Below are 25,584 nucleotides of genomic sequence, written 5' to 3'. Positions count from 1 at the left end.
TCTCTTCTCCAGGCTGAACAACCCTGTCTCTCTCAACCTGTCTCCCCAGGAGAGGTGCTCCAGCTCCCTCATCATCCTCATGATCCTCTGGACTCCCTCCAGCAGGTCCATGTCCTCCTGATATTGGGGGCCCCAGAGCTGGACTTCCTCCAACAGTCTGCTTGACTTGGAGTTTGAGTGGGTGATCACACCCAAGGGATGTGTGTGTTACCTGGACCAGCTGGTTAAGCCTGTTTGAGATCAGTGTTGCCTAAACAAACCCTGCTGTCTTGACCTATAGCATGTGCTGTCATGTATGTAAAACAATATACATGCTATTGCCATTAAATTAATGATTACCTGCAAACTCTTAGATCATAAATTATTTGAGGAAAGCACTGTAATGTTAAGAAAAGCCCAGCACAGAGTTTTCTGAACAGGCTCACCACAAAAGTAACCAATGATCACTGGCTTATCTTTTTATCTGTGTTTCCTCTCTCCTCTGCAAGGTTCAGAGAACCTCTCCAGGGTTTAGGTACCATACTTCATCCAAATCTACTACTGAATGCATCTTATTATAATGTCTTGTGCATCACAAGTGCAGCCCTTTCTATGGTGCTTCTCACTTAATAAAAACTCTTCCAGATTATTTCCAGATCTTTATGGTTCTCTTCCCTTTACAATCAGGGAACTGAGATGAACACAGATTTAAGCCTAAATTGTCATTAACTTTTGTGTGGGCAATTTTCTATACCTAAAACTTGCTTCAAAGTATTTTAACTGTTTATATTCCTCCACGTGGGTTATATGGTATTGGTTCTATAGTATATCCACCATCCTCATGATGGTCTGTGCCAGCTCTTCACTCACCTCTTTCACCATGTAACACACGGAGCAAAGCAGGGGAGTAGTGCTTGCATTGTCTCCTTATATATGCAAACTTGACCCAAAATACCAACTTGGAGCAACTGAGGGTGCCAAGCTCATACTACTTACAGAAGGTATTGCTTTTCAGTCCACTTACCTGCTACCTCCATCCTTTGTTGGAGATTTTAGTATAGAGTATGTTTATTGAAGGGCTGAGTGGAACTGATGCCTTTTTCTGATGACTTAGGCAAGCTGAAGTCTGCTATCTCTTGATTGCAGACTCTCCAGGCTCTGCCTCAGTCTTTATTTTAATTCACATAAGCTGCAAATAAATGTTTATTGAGTTCTTGGCATCTGAGAGTGTCCTCATAGCCAATGAAATTCTCACTTTGGTGAGCTCCAAGCAAAACTTTCTCCATCCTTAGCTGCTGCTTGTCCTGTGCAATCCAGCTCCTCTTCTGAGATCCCTTTCTGAATGTGCGAATGGCTGGCCCCTTTTTTATTTTCTGCCACCTTCTCTCCTTGCCCAGTGCAAACAGACAACAACATTCTTCTCCAAATACCTTATTGTTGCCTTTCTGACTGCCAAGGCTGGCTGATAAGCAGTGATTAAAAACCAGTTTGACTACATCATTGGGTGATTCTGCACACTGCTTGGAGCTGTGAGGTGGTGTGGTGAGCTTCTCAGTGTTATGCCTGGCCTTCCTACTCTCCTAATTGCCCTTGGAGCTTGACAAGAGCTATTTCCAACTTTGCCACCAGTGCATGCAAGTTCTCTGGAGGATTTATCATTAGGGAAATATAACCTGAATGTGTCAACTTTAACTCAGCTTGCTTTCTGTGAGCTAATGGGTGAAAGGAGTGCATGTTAGTTTATCAAAGAAATGAGAAACTCAATCAAGAAAAAGAAACTATAATGATACACAGCTCCAAATCCTACTTATGAACGTATTTTTTCTTACGTCCATGTTCTGGCTAACCTAGTCTTCCACCAATGTCTCCAAAACTGAGCAAGCAGAACTGTTCAAACATTGTCTCTCCTCTCTCCCCTGTCCTGGAACACTGTCTACAAACTTTCTTTATGTTCTTCAGGCAGTACAATTCTCTTATGTTAAGGAGTTGTGTTATCCAAGGGTGATTTGTAACTTCGGTAATATTTGACATATTTGCTTCTTCATTGTATCATTGGGTATTTTTCAGAAACCATGAAGGGGCTAATAGTACCACAGATGGCATGAGATGTCAAAGTGCATTTTCTAAGCCACTTATTTCCTCTTTATTAATTGTAGGAGTTCCTGGTACCAAATCCACATGAGTGATGGGGACTGGGGCATGGGCGCAGTTCGTGAATGTAGCAGACCAGGGAAAAACCGTAGCAGCAAGAGTATCCTGATACCTGAAATAATCCAGATCATACAACTTTTAAAGAACCTCCTACATCTACTCTTCCTGGTAAAAATGGAACTTTTTGGATCTCTGAGCAACGGGATTGATCAATTTGCACTTGGACCCTTCCAGCTGTCCCTCTGTCTAGACATACCAATAGTACTGTTAGTGGACTTTACTTTCTCTACCAAAGTACTCCTGTAAGTCAATGTTAACACCCATCACCTCAAACATCACAGCAATAAAGGGAGTGGAGCAAATGTCACTATCAAATACCACTTTGTGGAGTTTGCTTACGAGCAAGGCGCCAATATCTGTAAATACGCTGCTCCTACTAAGACTGGGCTCCAAAGTCTCCTTACAATATTGCTCTTTCCATACCTGGCTGAATGCCCTTCCCTTATACTTCTGGAGCTACCATGGAGTCTCCTGTGCTTTGTTATAACTTTGGAAAGGAGGCAAAGGATACATCTCTCAACTTCTATGCCTAACAGTCAATCACTGAGCTGTGAATGAACATACTTCTTGTGTCTTCAGGGTAACGCTGGACTGGTGTTTCTGTGTGCTGGTCTTGGCTGAGGCAGAGTTAATTTTCTTTAGCTAGTATTGAGCTATTTGGATTTGTGCTGAAAACAGTGTTGATTATATTCCATACCACATAGCATCATTATCAGGATACAAAGCTGTGGGGAGAAGAAAATGGGGGACATTCAGAGTGATGGCATTTGTCTCTCCAAGTCACTGTTACACATGATGGAACCCTGTTCTAGAGATGGCTGAACACCTGCCTGGTCATGGGAAACAGTGAATTAATTTCTTGTTTTGATTTATTGTGTGTGCAGCTTTTGCATTCCCTGTAGTTTAATAGGCAATACTACTAACTTACTAGACAATTTAGTCTTTATCTCAACCAACGAGTTTTCTCATTTTGCTGGTTCTCTCCCCGATCCCGCTGAGGGAAAGGGCAGCCAGAGGGAGCTCACGCAGTTTGGCGAGGAAGGGGAGGGGAAGAACAGGAGGGCAAGTGCATTAAATACGCGCTGCTAATTGAAATCAGAGGCTGCAATGCCAGCAGCAGCTGCCGCGGAGAGAGCAGCGATACCCTCTGCTGGCAGGGAGGCTCCTCGGGGAATGCCACCCGGAGTCAGAATCACAGAATTGCTCCCACTCGGAGATGATCCCCTCCAATCTCCCCGCCACGAGGGCATGGTCACCTGGAGCAGGTGACACAGGAATGAATCCAGCTGGGTTTGAATGTCTCCAGAGGGGGAGACTCCACGACCTCCCCTAGGCAGCGGTTCCAAAGCTCTGCCACTCCTCAGCGTGAAGAAGTTCTTCCTCATATTCCGGTGGAACTTCTTGTGTTTTAGTTTATGGCCATCGCTCCTCGTCCTGTCGCTGGGCATCACCGAAAAGAGTCTGTTAGTATCTGTTGGCACCCGCCTTCGAGATATTTATATGCATTAATGAGATCCCCTCTCAGTCTTCTCCACACTAAACGTGCCCAGCTCCCGCTGCCTCTTCTCACAAGGCAGAGACGCTCCACACCATCATCATCTTCACGGCTTCTGCTGCACCCACTCCCGTGGCTCCGTGTCTCTGTGCTGAGGAGCCCAGAGCTGGACACAGCACCCCAGCTGTGCCTCACTAGGGCCGGGCAGAGCGGCAGGCTCCCCTCCCTCTGTCTCAGCCGTGCCGTGTCCCGTGCCGTGTGCCGCGTCCCGGCCCGTGTCGCGGCGCGCGGCGTTATCAGCGCGCTCGCGGCAACCCCGCCCCGCGTCTCCCATTGGCCGCCCGCGATCACCTGAGCGCTCCGGTCCCGCCCTGCGCCCCGCCCCATTGGCCGCCGCTCCACCGCCGGCGCGCGCCCATTGGCCCTGGGAGCCGCCGCTCCGCCGCCTCCCCGCAGCGCGGCCCCGCCCCGCCGCTTCCCTGCGCCCCGGCCTCCGCCGCGTCGGGATGAGCCGCGCTTCCCCATGGAGACCAAACGGGCCGAGATCCCCAGCAGCGTCCTGGACGACCTATGCAGGTATGGCCGTGGGGCGGGGGCAGCCCCGGGGCTGCCGTTCCGCTGGTGCCGGAGGGCGGGGAGGGCGCCTGCCTCCGCTCGGTGCGTCGCGGGGCCCGGGATGCTCGGGACACTGAGGGGGTGCGGGGCCACCCGGGCCGAGGGGCGGCTTCGGCCGTCCCGCGGCGGCCGGGAAGCGGAAGGAAGGGGCTCGCCCCGTTTCCCCCGTGCCCGAGGCTCCGCCCTCCCGATGGAATCCGTCCTGGAAGGGCGGGAAGGCTGCCCGGGGCACCCTCTGGACCTGGTGTGGGGCTGCTCCGGCGGCGGGCCAGGAGCCGAGTGCGCGGGGAAGTGAGAGAACATTGTAGGGATTTCTTGCGGGGTTTGGGCCGGAAAAGGTAAAACTGCGTCGGCGATGTTTGCGCAGGTGAAAGAAGAGCTGGGAGCGTGGGGCTGGCGTGACGTGTAGCCGAGCACTGATGTGGTACTTGCTGCTCGGAGGTCTGGTTTCATTTGGAAGGGGTGGCAGGGAGTCCCTTCTGCTGAGTTACCTCTGCTGGAAGGGAACGTGCCAGCGGACGGAAAGGGAAGAGCCACAGGGACACCCTTCGGTCTGAAGCTGCCCTCTCCTGCTTGTCGCTTCTTTCACAGTCAAATACTTTTCTTGTTCCAGGGGCTTTGCGTTTGAATTTTCATAAAGCATGGATTCTGTGTTCTTGAAAGGGGGAGTTGCATTTTCCCGTTATGGTCTCAACCTCTGATCATCTGTGGTGCAGCCCTTCAAACTCTGTAATTTGTCTGTTATCCCCAGAATGTGATGACACAAACTGCATGTGATATTTGGTGTGAAATAATCCTTCTGTCTTACCACCTTCGAGGGACTTCTTATGACGTATTTATGTAAAAGAGGGAAAGGTTATTGAAGAGGGAAGATACACCACTTACTGTAATTACTGTTTTCAAATGAGTGAAAGTATTTAGAAGTTTCAAATAAGTGAGAATGTTTAGAGAATGCCACAGGAAGAAGAAGTAGAACTGCTCTGCTTGGTATTGTTTTGCACTAAATGCAAGAGTCAGAGTTTGTGATAGGCATGTAAATTTTCAATTTCCTAGATCTGGCCTCTGAAGCATGCTTGTGTTTCCATTGTGTCTCCTTTGGGCTCCCTGCAGAGAGAGGAACTTGCCTTTCAGATCCCTGCTCACATATGACACAGGGTTTAAGACTTCTTCAGAAAATCCAGAGGGGAATTGCAGTGATTACAAAACTGATACAGCCTGTTAGTGTCACTTCCATGGGGCGACTGATAGAAGGGCACATGAGTATTTGAATCTTACATTGTAATAGGGTCAGTCCCACTGTCTTACTGTGTTTCTTTGAGATACTGTCACCTTCTAGCTTCAAAATGTTGTTTTATATTATAATTGTGTTAATGTTATAATGGGTTATAAAAATATCTGTAGTTTCCTACATTCTTCAATCTGTATATGATATTAGTGGGAATTTTGGTAGAAAGTGACAAGTGATTTTTCCTCCTCAGTTACTGGGTATTGTTAAATAACAAGTCTCAGATATCCATGTCAGTTTTTGTCATGATGCCTTGTGCTACAGAGTTGTCCTTTACTGAGTAAAGAAGTGGAGGTGCAGAGAGTTAATGTAGGTTTTGCGGCTTCTTAATACTCCCTTTGTCTTATAAACAAGTGCTGTTACCCCATCTTTTGACTTCAGGACTGTGATTGGTTCATCTAGCTCAGTAGCCAGATGCTCGCTTAGCCACACACTTGCCCTCTTCAAAAAAACATTTGAACAGCAGCTATTTCTACATCCTTGTTCCTCCCAGGGAAACTTCATGTCAGCTTCATCCCTTCATTCCCTGCTCCTCTACCTCCTCTCCTGTGAGTAGCTCAGGGGGATGTGGAATGGGAATTGTGGTCAGTTCGTAACACATCCTTTCTGCTGCTCCTTCCCTCTTAGCTTTGCCCCTGCTCTAGTGTGGGATCACTTCTATGGGTTGAGGCTCCTTCAGGACATATCCCTCTGCTCCAGCACGTGATCCTCCACAGGCTGTAGGGTGGACATCTCCTCTGCCCCCTTCTTCTCCAACGCTGGTGTTTGTACTGTTGTTTCATGATCTTTCATGCTCATTCCCTGCTGTTTCATGCTCTTTTTTTCACTTCCTCTGCCTGTCTGGTATTTTTGTCCCTGAATACACTTCCCTAGAGGCACCACCATCTCAGCTGCTGCCTTCAGCTGTGTTCCACAGTGTGTCCACCATAAGCCCCTCACTGCCAGAACCTGGCACCTGCACCTAGAACAACCTAGAGATGTCTGTTGTTAGCATTTCAGTCACTCCAAGTAACTTAGAAGTTAACTTTTTGATTAATAAGTAGCATTCTACTTGGCTTTGCTCTTGTTCTCTAAGCCTAGTGCCTGGCATGTTCTTACTGCTCTTACTACTGCATTTTTTTTCTTTAGATTTGCGTTCATCTGCAGTTCTGGGGCAAGAAAATATCATCAACTAGATGTAAAATAGACCTTTAAGTTTTTATATTTTAGTTACAGCAGCTTTAGAGATAAGGGATCTTTTCAGTACTCAGAATAAAGCCTTCAAAAGAAATTGGGAGTGGTGCTGCCAACTGAAGATTGGGAAGTGGTAAAATGTTGAAGTGAATGGGGTTGTTTATGCAAAGGAGAATCACAGAATCATAGAGTGCTTTGAGTTGAAGGATTCTTAAAGATCATCTTATCCCAGCTCCCCCTGCCATGCCATGAGCAGGGATACCTTCTAGACCAGGTTCCTCCGGAACACTTCCAGGAACAGGGCATCCATAACTTCTCTGGGCAATGTGTTCTAGTGCCTCACCATGCTCACAGTGAGGAAGTTTTTCCTATTGTCTAAACCTGCCCTTTTTCTCTTTAAAGCCATTCCTTCTTGTCCTGTCACAACATGTCCTTGTAAAAAGCCCCTGTCCAGCTCTCTCGTTAGCCCCCTTTAGGTACTGGAAGGCCTCAATGAAGACTTGCTCCAGCAGGTCCCCATTCTCTTTTATTTGGGTTCCAATAGCTGGACACAGCACTTCAGGTGAGGTCTCACCAGAGCAGAGTAGAGGGTGAGAATCACCTCCCTCAAGCTGCTGTGCACACTGTGTTCCATCAAAAGAATGGGCTGGGAGCTCACAGTGTCAGCTCATGTCAAGATTCTCATCCACCAACACCCCAAATCCTCCTCCCCAGAGCTGCTCTCCATCCATTCTCTGCCCAGCCTTTGTTTATGTTGTGTTTGGGATTGTCCCAACCCAGGCGTAGGACCTTGTACTTGGCCTTGTTGAGTGTCATGAGGTTCACACAGGCCCCCCTATCAAGCCTGCCAAGGTCTTTAAAGGTACCTGTCCGAGGACCTTTTTCAGTATGAAAATTGGGTAAGAAGATGAGAAATCTGTGAATAAAGCGTACAAGGCTACAGACCCAACAGAGGAATGATAAGGAAGGCAGTGATGAAAACCAAACCTGGCCACTGATTGATGAGGGGGGTATAGGAAGGTTCATTCCAGCAAGTTTATCTGAGTAAGGACCTGCTCCTGGAAAACAGGGAAGAAGTGAGGAAATCAGAATGAAAAAGTAGAAAGAAATCAGAAGTGGACACAGTGACAAGAAACAAACCTGTTAATTGCGCTAATTGATGAGCTGTCAAGAAACCACAGGCATCACTCAGCCTGGCCTTTGCATCTGGTAGGGCTTTAGACTTGAGGGTATCCCACTGGACTGGGAGGAGTGCCACAGGAAAAGGAAAGCAGGGAGGGACAAAGTAAGGGTAGGTAGGAAAGGGTATAAAAGAGGTGGGTTGTAAAACTGGGCAAATTGGTACACTTCTATGTCTGAGCCTTCTGCCCAAGTGTCACAGAGTGTCCTATCAGACGTCTTCTTAGTAAATGTTTATTTTTTCTCTATTTTTTCTTTATTGGGTAATTCCACTCTCTACTCCCTGTCTATGTGTCCTGCAAGGATGAAGTGCCAGCTACTGATGGCAGCTGTGTGTGAGTGAGGTGTCAGCTACTGGAGTGAGGGAGCAGATCTCAGTGCCAGCCACTCACAAGGAGGGGGGGGGGTCTCAGCTCCCGGTGTCTGGGGTGGCAATGATGAGTGTCCTGGAAACCAGCTTCCGTGGGGGAAATGGTGTGAGTGGGAGGCAGAGCACTGGCAGCTGCAACAGGGCTGTGCTGTGGGTAACAGCCCATGTGCTGGGTTGGTGGGGGAACAAGCGTCTTCCCCAGACCTGTTGTGTATGTCTGCTCACTAGCAAACTTCAAACAGGACCATGTGGCGGGGCAGGGACCTGTGTGATGGGTGTGGTGGTCTGGGATCTGGGCAGGGCTGTTGGGTGGAAAGGGAGACGTGTGCTGGTACTTGGGGACCTGTGAATGTGCCTGTGAGCCTGGAGAGTGTCAAGCGTGTGATTGCACCAGTGACCTTCTGCCTCTGTCCTTGGCCAGAGTGCCTCAGAGAGTTCTGAGATACTATAACAATTCATACTTGTCAGGTTTCAAGTAAAGATACAGTATTTCTGGTTTGAGCAATAGTATTATGCACTTTTAGAATTTAGGTGGTGGCACTCAGGAGCTGAATGCAAAAGATCTCCGTCATATGATTTAAGTTTAGTGGGGTGTATGACCTTAAATTTCTAAAAAGGAAGTTCTGCTTTTAATATAAAAAAATAAATAAATCTTCTTCTGCTGAAGTAAAATGAGCTATCACATGGTGCTGCTTAAACTTTTATCTCAGTGACTCTATCTGTGTCTGGGCTAAAGCATTAAGTACACTTGACAAATAACCCAATTGTCCATGTTCTGTTTCAGACTGAGAAAATTAGTAGGATCATATTGAATTTTAAGATCTACATAAATTATTAGTTTACTGTGGTTTTAAGTGAAAATACATAACTATGTTTAACTTACATCCTAAAAAAAAAAAAAAGCACTGAAATCTCTTATCAGAATTTGCAGATGTTCTTTAATGGACTTGTAAAAATGCTTTCATTTTTGTAATACAGCCATTTAAGTAGGTTGTCTTCACGCTCCCTGTTTTCACAACAGTTAATGTACTTAGCGTAGTGTAACTGATGTTTCTGAAGGAACATCATAATCCATTTTCCTTCTTGACTTTAAAAGTTGTGTTTTACTTTGTGAAAACTTTTTACTGTCCCAGTGGAACATGAGGAGGATCTGGTGGTCTGCTGGTATATGCTAACATATTAAGAAGTGTAATGTTGCAATGTTTTTATTGTTAGCTGTATTTAATAATAGATTTGGCTAATCTTCCTCTTTTTCTTTCCCGGCAGCCGATTTATTTTGCACATTCCAAGTGAAGAGAGAGACAATGCAATCAGAGTGTGTTTTCAGATTGAACTTGCCCATTGGTTTTATTTGGATTTCTACATGCAAAACACACCAGGATTACCTCAGTGTGGGATAAGAGACTTCGCTAAAGCTGATATCCTTTTTATTACTGGGATTATTTTCTGTCTCAGTGGTAAAGTGCAAACTGAATATTGTTAACGGTATTTCATAGTATGATAATGTCAATTCATGTGTTAATGATTAAAAGTTAATATTGCTAGGTATGTGATGTTACTGGGTTCACTGCTTCCATAATTTTGTGGCACCCACAAAAGAGTGGTTCTGGACCACTTCTTGGACTGCTACAGAGCTATGGAAAATGTCAGTTTCTGATATTTGAGGATTTTTCCTCATGGTTGCACTTTGCATGCTAGGTAGGTTTCAAGGATGAGCTATTGGGGCTCTTCAAACTGAACTCCACAGTTTAATTAAGTTTCAAGTAAATAGTGACCTAAATGTTGAAGTAGTTGAAGGTGGTATGTGTTCCCCCATGGGCAGTGGTATGCATTTGTTGGAAGTCTCTGTTTGTAGGGTAGAGGATGCATTTTTACTGAATTCAAATGGTTGGCCTCTGCTTTTTTTGTTGTTTGCAAGGGCTGCTGGAATGTGTACTATCTAGTCCTTGCTAGAGGAAACTTTCTGGCTTTCATCCAGCAAGTGTTTTAGTTTTAACCTTTTTCCATATGTTCTTAATGAGAGATTGGAATATTGCTTCTAACTTTGAGAATAGTATTATCTATGGTTTCACTACCTAACATACTTATCTCTGTTAGTTTCATAATATAGATCTACTTCGAAATACCACAGCTTTTATTTTAACAGTAAACTGTAAAAATACGGTAATATTCTGTTGGTCGATGTTATGCTGTTATTTTATATATGCTTTTAATTATAAATGTATTTTCAGACAAGCAAAAGTCTCCTAGTAATTGTAGGCAGTGCAGAAAAAATGCAGCGTAATAGATGTTATATGTTCATTACTTCTATCCCTTTCTAGCCCATATTTGCCACAAATATTACTTCTGCAGTGTCATATTTTTAAGTATTCTGCTGTGGAGTATTCTTTATTGGTAGTATAATGTGTGTAATATATAATATTAATACTTTTATTAAGGATTTGCAGATTTTCTCTCAAAATGTTAGAGTTACAGAGGTTGCTTATGTTTTCTCTGCATGGTGAGTTTTGATAAAATGTATTAGAATTTAGATTTCTGTAACTGTATGCCTTTCAAAATAAATTTTTTTGCATCACAAATACTGAAGATAGGATTCTGTGCCATAATCTTAACAAATGTTTGTGGGAAAAATTTACTCCCAGTTATTTCAAGCACAGGGAACTGAATTTTTTTCTGTGTCGCTCACTCAAAACTAAGAAAATGTGTTTACAAATAATACATACTCAGAGTAACTGTTACAGGGTTACTTTTTTTCAGAATTAGGGAGACCTTCCTTCAAACAAGTGCAATCTTTTTTCTTGTCTTCTTTTTTTTTTTTTTTCATTTTTTAAAATTGGTTTGTATAGGAATTGCCAAATTATTTGATGTGCTCTGACTTTTAGTGTTTGGTAATTGATTATTCATAATATTTTTTACTTCCAAAAGAATATATCTTGAAAGCACTTAGGGGAGGGAATGTTTATTCTAAATTTTGAGTGAATATCTTTTGTATTCAGTATGTGATTTGGAACTGGCTTGAGTTTATCTTCCTTAACGTGCTGCTGTACTCTTCAATCATTGCCCTTTTTTACTGCCTCAAGGTGAAGATGTACAGAAGGTTTTAGTTGAGTGGAAAGAATACAAAATGGGAGTGCCAACCTATGGTGCAATTATTCTTGATGAGACACTTGAAAATGTAAGTATGGAAATAGTCGTGAAGGACTGTCTAGAGGGAAGGATGGCATATGCTGGCAGAAGTAATTCTTTGTTGTTTACATTTTTCTTCTGGAGAAATTTACATTCACTGTCAGATTTGCAGAGATCTGACAGTTACTTCATATTGGTGTCTGTGTACAGAAATACAATATGTGAGACAGAAAACACACTTCTGCTTGCTTTCCTTCTCAGGTTTTTTTTTATTTTTTTATTCTGAGTTACATGATTCAATAAGAAAATTCACAGCTCTTGCTAGAACACAGCAAACCTAATGGTTTCCTTCCTTCAGGCTAAGGTATCCTTTTGGAGAACAAGGGGATGGTGGAGGGAAGACATTTAATAAAATTGGGTAGAACACCTGCATGTGTGACAGTTGCATTCCCTTGTATTTTGTAGGTTCTTTTGGTTCAGGGCTATTTAGCAAAATCTGGTTGGGGATTTCCAAAAGGGAAAGTAAATAAAGAAGAAGCACCTCATGACTGTGCTGCTAGAGAGGTAAGTTATATCAACTCCTTTAAGATAAGTGAAATTTTGCTGAAATCAGGATGTATGTGTTGGATGAAAAGGCACTTTACTTAGGTAATCTCTTTATTGAAATCACATGAATAAATAGTCTGTTCTTGCAGTCATCTTCTTATGTACCTTCTGATGCCTTTCTGATTTCCAGAATAGTAATTAAGGTTATGGCTACATATAATTAAAAGAACCCAAACTGCTTTATGTTTCAAATTGTTTTGCACTAATGTGCTAAATGAAGTGAGTACTATTTTTAAAGTTCTCTGCTGAACTGTGAATTTACTTTTCGGTATTACTCATGGTGCTTGGAAAGTCTTACGTAATTTATGGCTTTTGGCATATTAATTTCAAGGGTCACCATAACTGTAAAAAAGTGAGGAATGCGAATTTGGCCTATGTACACTGGTCTGTATAAAGAGGCTAAGGAGCTGAGTTGGAGGCTGTAGAATTTTATGTAAAAATTGTGAAGAACTTTACTTTTCTATTTTTCAGTTATGCAGGAACAAGAATCAATGTATGTGGCAAATAAAATCTGAAAAATAAAATGATCTGTGGTATTTATTGCTCCTGGAGACCTAGATATGTAGTGAAGCTACATATTAGAAATGGCCTGTAAAAGAGTATTACTGGTACAAACTCAGTGTTCATTCAACGTAATACATCCCGAGTGTTTGAGAGAGAAAATTAAGGTGAGGGAAAGTAGTATGATGCATTTAGTGTTCTTCAATTGGATTGAATCAGTACGTGAGAAATCACAGGGTTTTGGTTGGTTTGTTTGTTTTGTTTGTTTGTTTGTTTGAAATAACCTGCCAAGGATGAACTAGACATAGCTGCTTCAAGAAGGAATGACATGAAGTATGTCTTCCTCTTTACTTCAAGTTATGCCAGCAAAAGCATTAAAGGGGGCACAGTTATAGTGGGGGAAAAAAAATCTTTGATGGTGGTGTTAATTTGAAAAATTGATTTAGATTTCACTAGTGAACAGCACTGTTGCTATGATCTTTTTTCCATCAAATTAGATTGTTATTGTGGATAGACTGACAAATTCTTCAAGGCTTACCCGTGGCCAGGAATTGGGATGTCTGTAGTATCTGAAATAAGTCTTTCAACTGCTTTCACTGAAGTCAGCGCAGGTCTGAAACCATAAGCTGCATCTGTGTAAAGTCTAACTGAAGAGATCTTCACTTGGCAGTGCCTACACAGTTCAACAGTATTTCAGAAGTTGAGGAGGACTAACCTCATCCATATTAATAAATTGCTATATGAAGGTGTAATAGAGTTGTTTCAACTTGCATTACAGGTCTGCTGTCTTAGAGAAATATAAAGCATGTAGATACTTTTTCCGTTTCTAAACATCTATGTGTAAAGGCTTGTTTTTCCCAGCAGCTTTAATGGATATATCTGAAAAATAGTCATTCCTTTGCTTGTGATAATAGGTTGTGAAAGGATAACTCTGAATACACAGACACTAATTTCATCTGACTACTTTTCAGGTGTTTGAAGAAACTGGGTTTGACATAAAAGATTATATCTGCAAAGAGGACTACATTGAGCTGCGAATTAATGATCAGTTAGCACGGCTGTACATCATTCCAGGAGTTCCCAAGAACACGAAATTCTACCCCAAAACTAGAAGGGAAATTCGGGTATGTGTTAACCTTGTTTGAATCGATAGGAACTTTGCAGAGCCTGATTTTTAAAGCCAGAAGTGTGTAAAGTAATGAACCCTCTAAGCACAATGAATGCCTCAAATGCTAGGTACCAGTGGCATCTCTGCATTGTAGGGTTTTGTGCTGACTTCTTGCAGCTCACCTGCAAGTCTGATACTTGACCATCTGTCTGACATCTGCATTCATCATGAAAACACAATAGAGCATGCTGCCAAAATGTAATTCTCCTTTTCTCATAGTGGTGTATATATTAATAATTTCATATTATTCCTAGTTACAGATGCTTATGTAACTATATACTATCAAGTTGTAATTAATTGGGGATATGCAAAAGCCTGCATATCAGAAGGACAAACTAAGGGTTGTTTTCTCTCTTTTATGGCTAATACTGTCCAGATTTAAAAAATAGTATATTTTAAGGAGGAGGTTAGGAAGGGGACAGAAAAAGGGGACTGTTTTGGATGTATCGTGTACCATTAGGCTTTTAAAAGGTATTGTGAAAGGGAAAGGCAAAGGCTCAGGTAGCAACACTTTGGAACCTTTGTCCCCAGTGTCTGTAGTCTTTGAAGTTTGAATATTTTTTTTCTTGTATGGCATTCAGTTTAAAACAGCTATATTTCCATGCAGATGGTGTCACTGAACTAGGCATCTTGCTTTCTAAATAGGGCAGGTAGTTGACTGGACAGGACTTAATTTTTTGCATTAGAGACCTGTTTTTCAAAATATGAAATAAAATGACATTTGAGGGTTTTTTTAAATGTACAGTAAATATTCCCCTTTGTAGAACAGTGACTCTATGCGTGGGAATGTTGAAGAGTTCGTGCAGTGACAGAGTTTTGAAGCTTTGTCTTCATCTGATCTAATGCAGCCAGGCAGGCTGGTTTTGTATTCCCTGTAGAACTATATTGAAAACTTGTTCAGTTTGTAACTTATTTCTATAATTTGCATCTTGTCTGGACCTGGGGCTTTGGGAGTAGATTCCGTGATAGAAGATCTGATGTGGATTCTTCTACGCTGTCTGTGGTCAGAATTCCTGATTTTGGTCCCCAGTCTGCAAAGTATACTATTTAACTATTAAAACTATAATGTATTAACAGTAACACAAGTCCTTTCCTATCCCCATGTTTTTTTTCTTTTATAACAAAACTTGAAACTTGCTGTCAAACTAAACACCCTTTTTACTTTTAAATGAGTATTGGTGCTCCAGTATTGATGGCATTTTAAGTAAAAAGTTACTGAAAATTTTTAAAAGTCTGTACATTTATTTATGGCAGTCCTTGTGCAGTGGTTTGGTTGGTTTGTTTATGAAACTCTTATTCAGAATTTAGTTGCTGATTTAATACCTTTCATATTTTAGGTGCGATTTCATGCAATGAGTTTGTGCTGTACCATCTGCTACTGTAGTGGCAGTCGGAAGAGTTAATTAACCTTTTGTGAAAAACGATGTTGTGGCCCGTTAATTTAAGTCTTCCATGGTAATTTTTTAATTAAGGAAATAATTGTGGCTGATACAAGTTTATAACATTCTGCTAAGGCTGCAATAGAGGGTATTTTGATTTTATTTCTTGTCTTTCTAGAATATTGAGTGGTTTTCCATCGACAAATTACCATGCCATAGAAATGACATGACCCCAAAATCCAAGCTGGGTTTGGCACCTAACAAATTTTTTATGGCAATTCCCTTCATCAGGTATGTTTGAGATGAGGCAAATGCTAGGCCAAGGTCTTTCAGACAACTTTAAATTCTTTAGATTTGTTTTGGTAAGTAGATCTTGTTGTACTTCTCCTTGTTCACAGGCCATTGAGGGAGTGGATTTCCCGAAGGAATGGAGACTCCTCAGACAGTGACAATGGCTTTTCATCTGCAGGGAGCACACCCTCTAAGCCCAACTTGGAAAAAGCTAGGTAAGAACCAGGTCAGTTTAACACTTCTATGTTCTTTCTTATAAAACACTGGTCATACAAAGCTGCTTGTCCTTTTCTCTTTCTCCAAGTATTCATGTTCCAGTCATAGAATAGGTTAATAAAAAAAAATACAAATGTAGACTTGTATCATAGGATAAATAAGGTGAGAACTTAATTAATGTCATGATACACAGGTGACAGAACTGAGATGATTTCCTCAGTCCTGTCTATGGGAATCAAAAAAACCAGAAGCTAAAGCAAGTAGATAACTTCCACTGTTTCAAGTTCAATATTTTTGGCACTTCTGCACAGGAAAAGTAGGGCTCTCTACAGTAGGGCTGTAAAGTACTGTAAGAAGTGGCTAGCTAGATAAAACCTGTGGGGATCAGTAGGGGAACAAGTGCTGCTGGCTTTAGATTCAGCTGAGTGAAAAGTGGTAGAGCAAACCGTAAAACCTGTAGTCCCTATGAAAGGGCTCCAGTATTTTGAGCCAGGGCAACACCAACACTGGGAACAACACGACAGATGTTAATGTGGACTTGGCCTTTGTCTGTGGAGAATACAAATGGCAGTGAGCATTATTAGAGTTTCCATACTAGGTTACTTAAGCTTGTCTTCCAGATTGTTCTCAAAAAGTAGAAAAATCTTTCCTATTTGTCTTCTGCTGTCAGTAGATCTGAAGTTGTGTTGTAAACTGTCTTTGTTTTGTACTAGATCCAAACTTCGCTGTAGTCAACAGGTGTTTACAGATGGCTTTTCAGGAGAGCAGTGGGTGAAGCCAAAACAGCCACAGAAGCCATACAATCATCCTGAGGTGTCTGAAGTTTTGAAAATAAAGGTAGGTTGTTTCTTACGCAAACATATGTATCTAGACTATTTAAAACAGATGTCTTTGTTCATACAGGTTTCCTCTCTAGGACAGAAATAGTGAATTTCATCACCACAGTATGCAAAAATAGAAGCATGGAATGGGGGAATACTCTTGGGAATCGTCTGATTAATCTCATACTAGAGGTGGTGGTATCAGGTAGTAATTGTGTTGTTTCATGTACAGATAGTAATTAGTACTTGCCATTTTGGTGTTATCTCTAGTGAGATAACACCATGTTTCTTCTGTATTTTTGTACTTACAGCAGCAATACCTGGGCCACAGTGTATCTGCATCACTGCCTGGGAACTCACTTAACTGAATTTATTGTATAATAATTCTGTCACAGTGTAAGAGAGAATGAATAACATCTGACGGCTCTGTGGCTTGAATATATGTTTGGTTAATTTCAGTGGGCTTTACTTTGTCTGCAGAAGAAGCTGTTCACATATTTTGAAGTTACTTGGAGGGAAGTTTTAGTTAGGAAGTAGGAAGTGTCAGTGCAATGATGTCCAATTCTGCCATTTAAACTCTTCCCTCTACTTATTTTGGACTTAACATTAGAGTCAGAGCCTGAGGAACAATGGCAGAAAGCAAAGTCAAGACGCTTCCAGCCAAAAGAAGCGAACAAATGGACTGCACAGTCAACCAGTTAAGCAAAACCATACCTTGGTAAGAAACATGCAGTGGCTGTGTCATTAGTAAGTTCCAGTAGTGCTTAACGAATGTCCAGGACAATGTCCTGCTGAAACAAAGTAGAGTGCATATCTATCAAGAATATATTTGATCAGAGTATTTGATACGCGTTTGTAGATGTGTAACATATCTTACCTTGTATACATACGCATCTATAGACAAGCATACTAAGTTTCAAAGTTTGCATTTTAGAAGTAATGCTAGCTGTTGAAAATTTGTCAGCTGCTTCAGTACACAATCCTGAAGCTTTCCAGCTTCCAGTCATGTAAAAGCCTTCTGTAGGGTGCAGTAATAACTCAGTGTAGTACATGTCTTATTTATTCATGTATGATGTCTTGCTGTAAACATGGGGTTTTGTTATGCAACACTTAAAACGTGGTAGTGCAAATGCTTATTTATTTCCCTTCTCTGCAGCAAGAACGCTGAGATGCAGACTTGGCTTGGATGAATCTCATGTAATTTTTTAACCATACAGTAGAGCTGTTTACAGGAGTTTGTAAATTCCAGTATCACACACTTTGCTTGTTACATTCCTTTGCAGTAACTAATTGTGTTTGTCCAGTTCTTCTCAATGGGAGAAGACTCACTGGGCTGTTGCTCCCTTTTATAGTAGAATGTTCTTTTGATTCCCTGTTTTTTATGGCTCTTCCGTATACTTTGTTGGCTCTTGTGCAGCAGTGAGCCCCCAGTTCTCTATGCAGCTCAGCTGGCTTGTCCAGGCTTTAGTTTTTCTTGTTTACAGGCTTTAAACTAGATTCTTCCCATTCTGGCTTGTGGTTATTGCCTTCTTTCTCTTATTCATGTAAACATACAGAAACCATAAATTCGTCCTGTAAAATCCTCACTGCAGCAAGAAATGATTAGTTATGTTTGAGTCTGAGTGTAGAAGAATGAATTTACTGGCCAGAAATTTGGATGGATAGGGAAAACTGTAATGGTAATCTGTAGGATCTTCATGGAAACAAGTGGAATTGTTAATGCCTCACAGTTACTTTGTAGGTTCTTCACAGACGTTTCTAAATATTTCTCTTTCTCTGTTTCACTTGCGTTTTCATGATTGTCAGTCTTTTGAAGTTTCAATATTTTGTGTCCCAGTGATAATTTTCTGATGTAATTTGAAGGCCAGGAAACTCTTAATTTGCAGAGAGTGCAAAGGGCCATGTTTTTTCTGTATTTGTGTACTTACAGCAGCAATACCTGGGCCTAAAACAACTTTTCCCTGGAGAGTTCTAAGTTTGTGTCTCTAAAGCATGTTAGTTTAATTGACAGTAGCAGCATGTTTGCAAATACATTCCCCTTGCCTTTTTTGGGACAAGCTGATTGAAGAGTGGGCTTATGCATGTACAACTTTGATTCCACACCATCATATGCAAGACCCTTCCATCTTAAAACAGTTAGAAAGTACTCAAAATTTTCCCATAAAAGTCTGCATTTTAAAAATGTTTTGTTGACTGTTAAAAGGTTGCATGCTTCTGAAAGACTTGTGGACTTGAAGCATGCTTGCTACATAAAGTAACATGACAGAATTCATGCTGGATTAGAGGTAAAATACATGAGGTGTGTCAAAGCAAATATAACCAGCATACCTTTTAGGTAGATGATGCTTAAACTATACCCCTGAAAAATACAATGTAATTTCTTAATCATAAAATGTGTAATCTATGGTCATTCTCTTCACCAGAAATGTGAAAAAAGGCTTAATCCAAGAAGACTTCAAGATAACTTTGAAACAGGCAAGTGCAGTCAGAATTTTCATCCGCTGCCCTGTGCTGCAGGCTGAAGGCACCCGAATAATGGTGGTTGAGGGTTTTTCCTCATGCCAAGCTACCAAATCTTATAAAGCCATGTTTTTCCAAGGTAGTCTGAGGTTTTGTTTGTTTTTTAATGGAAAAGATACTGTTTCATGTTGGTTTTGTAATTTTTCTCCTTAATTATAAAGCCTGACTGATATACCAGGTGGCTGAGTAAAAAAAGTAACTAAAAGCTAGTTTAGGAAAATAGCGTCTGAGTCAAAACAGCACTGGTAATTGAGTGTTTTTTCAAGGCTTTCTGTCCTGCTAGTAATAAGCTGCAGCAGAGTGCACACAGTTTTTTACTCACTGCTCAGAAAATAGTGCCGATGTTTTTCCTCCTTATTAAGAAATGGCTTGTGAAACAATATTATATGTGTAAAACTGGCTATTGAAAGTGTTTCCAGATTGCAGTGACTTTTAAGATTTATTCTAGCCTCTAGATAACGTGTAAATATAGCTGTTTGACTCTTCTTCTGTTTATGACCAAACATACAGGTTTGGGTATAAATATTAATTGAATATATGTTTGAGGTATGGCTTTGTGTTGTTATTGATACTTTTATTGGCAACTACCCATTTAAAAATTTTCATGCTTTTTTCTCTTTAAGCAGAAGCAGCATATGAGATGTGTTGCTCCAGTGAAGACCCACTGCCAGAACATGTAGAGGGACATTCTATGGCATGCAATGGCCATTACAAATTTGCTTTTTCATCAAGAGCTTTCTTGAGTTTCAAGTTTGACCATGATGCCATAATGAAAAGTTTTGACCTCTGACAGCAAACTTACTAGGAATAAGAATCAGACTTGCCTGTTGCAGTTGAGGGGGTTTCTTATCCAGCCTTACTCTTTCTCAGGAGTTTTTTATTTTGTTTTGTTTGTTTGTTTTTAAATGCAATGCAGGGACTGACTGCTGGTTTGGAAGGGTTTGTTCTCTTTGCAGTATGGGAGTGGCATAGTCAAGTGTTGCACTTTAAATGCAGTCTAGCCTTTGTCCACAAAAGTACCTTTCCAATGTTCAGTTCACTTGTTCCTAGCTGTGCATTAGAGGGCATTCTTTTTACTTGTGTTTTATTTTTTGTGGTTTAAATTTTTTTTTTATTTTAACTTGCTGTGTGTTTTGTAGAATGTCATTGACTTTTTTTTTTAACTGTTGGAGTGTACCAGCTTGCTAACCTTTTAATTGTTCTGATGTAAATTATTGGACTTGTTAGTCATTATTTTGTAGGACATTGCAATATTAAGCAGTGGCAATGAAATTAATTCTCAGAGGACACCTCTGTCCTAGTGATTTTGAAACCAAGTTGCACATTTCAAACCTAGCCTCAGCCTGTCATCCTTTCTCTGTACTGATTGTTTGCCCCACATACCTTCCCTCCTTAACACTGATAGTTTTTGTTGGCTGGCAATCACTAGTACTTGAGTCAAATCTATAGCATGTTGACTTTTTGTACCTCCTCTTCCTTGGTCTTCGATAACGACACTCAAACTGAGTAGAACTCAGCCCTTCAAAGTGTCTAAACTCTTGTGCACTGCCCACAGCTGCATAAGAAGTTACAAAGCAGCTGCTTGCAAAAGAAGAAAAGCTTAAACTTGTCTGTGAGAGGTTACTTGTGTAGAATTTATACTGAATGTAAATAAGCCTCTGTAGATCTCGCTGAGGAGGAAGGCAGGTGCATGGATAATAGAGGCATTGTGTGACACTGAACAGCTTAATCAGGCTTCCAATAACTATTCCAAGGGTGTTCAGTATTGTATTCTGTGCTGTTGTCCTCAGATCTCTTGTGTAGTGTATCTGCTGTGTATATATCCAGTAGTATTGAATTGCACTTGCAGTTAGCATATAAATGATCTAGCCTCATTTTCAGCTACAGTGCTTTCTTAGGAAAAACATGAAAGATGGGGTGGGGATGGAGGGGAGGAACAAAAAAACCTGTAAGAGTTGAGGTGATGAGCTGTTACATCACCTTCAAGTCAGTGGGTTTTGAGCACGTGCTTTGCAGTGGAGAGAAATGCACTGAAATAATTTGTCACAGCAGCTTGTGATAGCGAGCATGTCCCAGATTTAAAAATGGACCTTTCTCTAGAATAGAGGTGATTGATAACTTCATAGGTTGAATGAGCTACGCCCTTGTAGTGTATGTACATGCACTGAGTTTTTATGCAACTCATATATGTCATCCAAAACCAAAATCCTGGTCTTCCTTCAACCACCCTACTTCATCTACCCTACCTGATCTGTTACCTAGTGTTCTGCTCAGAAATAGCTTTAGAACTTTCTCCTGGTTTATTCACCTGCTTGACACCAGGTGATTTGGAACTCTAATGCTGTAAAAATTTTGGCCATGGGAGTGTTTCAACTTCGGTATCAGTCAACAGGAGAAATGGACTACAGCATTTCCTCCTTCTGGAGGACAAGGGTTCTGAGGGCCTTGTTTTTCAAGACCAAATTGTGAAATAGCTCAATCTAGCTTTGACTCACTTTTATTTTCTTTTTTTTTTCTTAAATGTATCCAAAGGCCATACAATGACGAAGAGTAATTGAGAAGGTAGGATAATGCTGGAGGAGGTTACGTTATTCAGCTTCAGGTGAAAACTAATCTTCAGTTACTTCTTTAGTGCTTTTTTAGTTGATTTCCCAGCAAAAGTGCCTTTACTCATGGTGAGGCAGAAGTTTGTATCATATCCTGAGGCTGCTACTGCCTGTGGAGTTAACAGGACTCTCCTAAGGCATAATTAAATAACAGGCTGTGGAAATCTTTTTATAAATAAGTTGACTCTTCAGATAAATTAGTTATAGATCATTTAGTGCTCTGTGAAATAATGGGGATGTTGATGAAACAGTGAACTTGGAGCATCTGTCATCTGTTTGGGAAGTCCTGTCCCAGGCAAGAGGAAGTCTTTAGAACAATTGAAGCATGTTCTATGAATAGGAGATGCTGGCTGCCCTCTGTTTACTGTGTCATTTTTTTCTTCTTAGTGAAAGGTTGGTTTAGTATAAGAGACATTGGTTGCTTCATTAAGCAACCCAAAGTGAAGCTTATACATATGTCATGATTTTAGTAAACCTAGCCTTAATGTGAGTTGCAAATAAATGTGATAAATATGCAATAACTTACTTCTTTGTATAAGGGTACCATTTCCTGTAGTAGCATTGCTTTCTGCTTTATTCTAAAACTATGTAAGTGTGGTGGCATGTGATCCACTTGGTGGGCTCCGTCATGCCCTGCGCAGTGAACGTTTTGTTTACTATTTTTTGTGTTCTTATTTCATCATCCTTCTATAATTGTATTTCTAAGTTTAGAAGTACTGTTTACATTATCTTCCATAAAGCAGTGAAGAAATAGCAAGTGAGATACAGGCTTTAGTTCTGTGAGTTTTTACTTTACAGGAGCTAGACACAGGGAAATAGGAACTGTTTGCATGTCAGACCCGAGAGCTGGTGTCGAGATACTTGAAAAACAAACACTGTCAATTTGAGAATGCTGCCATGTTAGGGGTTATTCAGATTATGAACGGTCAGTGTTCTTGGAATCAATTTACAGAGTAAACGAACATTTAGCAGAAAAACCTACAGCTGTGTTGTGCTAGGAATCTGGTACTAGTGTGCAGTTTCTAGTACTACATCAACTCCCTGCTTTAGCATGAGGTTTTTAGCATCTCTCCTTCTCAGAATGCTTCTATACTTTGACCTTGAACTGAGGAGTGGCCTGCCCAGTTAAGTGACTGAAGTGCTGCTGACTTCAGCTCCCTGATGTACATCAATCATCCAGGTTTTGAAAGTAACTGTATTGCACAGTTTGAAGTCTGGCAACAGTGGTTCTGGGAAGGAGAGGGGGAAATAGCTTTATTTATTGCACAATCAAGGTATTATTTTTAAACACAATATAAATTCTTTAGACCAAACATGCGTAAATAGTTTCTAATGAAATTTTGGGCCTAATCACTGTTGCAGGCTTCTGTGCTGTGCTCCAACCTTCCTGAACTAATTTGGTGATTTGAGAACAATACTTAGTGTTTTTACCTACCTGCGGCTGTTATAGATGTAACAGTTACTTTTGGAAACAAGGCAGGCTTCAGGTCTGGCTACTTCTAACATACTTGCTCTCAGATTGTAATTTCAGATAAGAACAGAGTTCTTCCAACCTTTACTTAATGTAGTGATTTGCTTTTGCACTCATGCCATTATGGTGTGAAGAGCAAAGAGTCTACATTAAGAATCCAAACTCCACTATCCTGTGGTGCAAGACAGCACTGCTGCTCCAGGGGTAACTGGCTGTCCAGTTGTGAGGTCAGTGGGCTGCTTAATCCTCAGATACCTGGGGTTTTGTTACAAATTCTGAGCAACAGGTTTCTCTTCCAGAGGTAAAGCCAGGTGCCTTCATGTTTTAAGTTAGGAGGTTATATTCTAAATGTGTTAGGAAGCTCATAGTTATTGAGAATTAGTAGAATAGTCTCTCTTCTTGATTTAATTTCTGTAAATAAACTGATTTTAAGTCTTGCACTGTAAATGTTAAATAATCTGGTGCTTATACATGACTTCATAATTTCAAATTGTTTTTGTTATTACAGTATTTCAGCTTTTGAAACAACCAAAATTATTTAAGATATGATAAATTTATACAAACTAACTGAAGGTGCTTTTACAGTAAATTAGACTTAGAAACTTCCAAAATAGGTTTTTGTTCTTATGCATTTATAGCAATAGTGTAGTTCAAGAATGGAAGTAGGCTAAATGCTAGTATTTGCACTGTTCTTAATCCCGTATGTAAGCACTGATAGATGCAGTAGGATTTGTGCTGTGTGTGCATTTCACTTTTTCATGTAGGTTGTGAACTTAAAAGGAAGTCAACATAAACAACAATTACACTGGCCATATTCAGGATTGTATCAGAGGAACTATGCCAGATTGGTAGCAGTACAATAAAACAGAATGCTTGGGGTTTAACTTGTCTTTCCATTGAAAATGTTAGGTTCAGTGAGACTTAACTTTTTTGTACAAATTCAGCTTTACAGAAGTCCTTATCTTTAAATTGTTCTCAGCTCTAGATGCTTCTGGGAAGTCAAAAGTGTCTTCAAGTCCTCCTTCAGTTCTTCCAGGAAAAAAAGCGCTTCCTTTTAAGTAACTGTAAACATTTCACAGTACAGAATGTTTAAATTTGAAAAGGTCTCTATGGATTTTATTGAAAACAGAGTATTTTGTCATTTCTAAGCATTTATATTGTTGATCAAAAGAACTAGCTTCTTGTTTCCAGTATGGGTTACAGTTCAGTGCTTTTAAAAAAATGATTACAGCTCTTGGAGCAATAATCATTTTAAAATAAGGCATTCATAGCTTTTTAAGAAAACACATCCTGCAAACAGAGTTCTCTATAACACATTTCCAACAGTGATGAGAAAAACTTTGCGAATTTTTTTAAGCCTGTTTGATCAAAATTACTAAACTGTGGAGATTTTTATCTTACTGGTGAGTTACATAATTTTGTTATGCAGAAAAAGTATGGAAAACTGCATGATTAAGAACTCCTAGCAAATACTTCTCATGCCAATACTTGCAACAGAACTTTACTGTGTCTGCATGGCAGTGCACTATATGGAAGTTGAACTTCATCCCCGAGGAGCAGTGTAGCTGGGTTTGCAAGGCACTTTTACCATTAAAAAGCAAAACAGACTGCCCCCCCGCCCCGTAAGAAGGTGTGGGGTTATTAATTCAGGCAGAATGCTCGACTGGTGTTCACGTTCCAGGACCCAGATGTGGGTATTGCTTCCAAACGATGACACTTTACAGGGGAGCACTGCATGCCTTGCAGAAAACAGGAGCCAGTGATCTGTGGTATGGCTCATGCATGAAGGGTGATGTCTTCCCATTTGTTTAAAGCTCAAGAACTCAATCTGTTTTCCTCTGTGTGTATGTGGCACATCAGTGCTGATTAAGTAGAAAGTACATACAGCTAAAGGGTTAAAACCATTACAGATTTTATTCAACTTCCATTATGTCCTTTTGAAGAAAGTTTGCATTAGTCAGCTCCAATTGTATTAAATAAAACCTGTAACTACCTGTAACATCCGCTGTACTGACGATGGTGATTTTGTTTGTTATGAATTGATTCAGAAACTGAAGCACACCATTTACGAGACTACAACTAAGTTGGCATTTTCTTCTATATTGTTATTTTTTCCTCTGTAAAATTAAATTACTTTATAAATAAACTTACTGAAGTACTGAAGTATAAGGATTGCTGGTCATTGTGAAATGTGAAGCCTGTGCTGCTGGTACAGGTTCTTCTTTCACTGTAGAATGTTTATGTGTTGCCTTAAGCCAGTCAGCAGCAGTGATTATAGGCAGTGCCAGGAAAGGAGTATTTTTTTAAAGTCAGTTGTAAAAGTGGATGAGGAGCCCATTCAACACAATGGAAAAAAGAACTTAAAATTATACATACTGGAGAAAGGAAGTATGTGAACTTCAATCAGTGATTTTAGAATATTTATGTAATATTGAGTATTTTGTTTTTGTTTTGATACATATAACTTGTTATTAAAAGAACTGGATGTGTAGAAACAGTTTCACATGTGCCCTTCCATTTCTATAAAGTGTTCATTGAAGCTGTAGAGGGTTTGTGGGAAGAAGTACTGATG

General features: G+C 40.6%; 1 protein-coding gene across 5 annotated transcripts; it reads left to right on the top strand.

Annotated features, from left to right (window-relative positions):
- The first annotated feature begins 4,139 nt into the window (after positions 1-4,139).
- DCP2 (decapping mRNA 2) lies at positions 4,140-25,507 on the top strand. Of its 5 annotated transcripts, none has more exons than XR_005603935.1 (11): positions 4,140-4,261; positions 9,574-9,725; positions 11,355-11,482; positions 11,899-11,997; positions 13,512-13,664; positions 15,266-15,378; positions 15,486-15,593; positions 16,308-16,431; positions 17,026-17,133; positions 18,839-19,014; positions 19,562-19,640. XR_005603935.1 is itself a non-coding variant. In XM_039567616.1 (11 exons), the coding sequence occupies exons 1-11, from the start codon at positions 4,209-4,211 to the stop codon at positions 19,723-19,725; spliced, it is 1,254 nt and encodes a 417-aa protein (XP_039423550.1). In that variant the 5' UTR covers positions 4,140-4,208; the 3' UTR covers positions 19,726-25,507. The 5 variants fall into 5 exon arrangements, 3 of the variants coding, with proteins under 3 accessions (XP_039423550.1, XP_039423551.1, XP_039423552.1); XR_005603936.1 differs by having other exon boundaries at positions 19,559-19,628; XM_039567616.1 differs by having other exon boundaries at positions 18,839-18,890; positions 19,562-25,507.
- The last annotated feature ends 77 nt before the right edge of the window (positions 25,508-25,584 follow it).

Source organism: Corvus cornix, chromosome Z (assembly GCF_000738735.6).
Source record: "Corvus cornix cornix isolate S_Up_H32 chromosome Z, ASM73873v5, whole genome shotgun sequence".
NCBI classification, from domain to species: Eukaryota; Metazoa; Chordata; class Aves; order Passeriformes; family Corvidae; genus Corvus; species Corvus cornix.
Note: the sequence above shows the minus strand (reverse complement) of the source record. Positions and strands in the feature narration are given on the sequence as shown.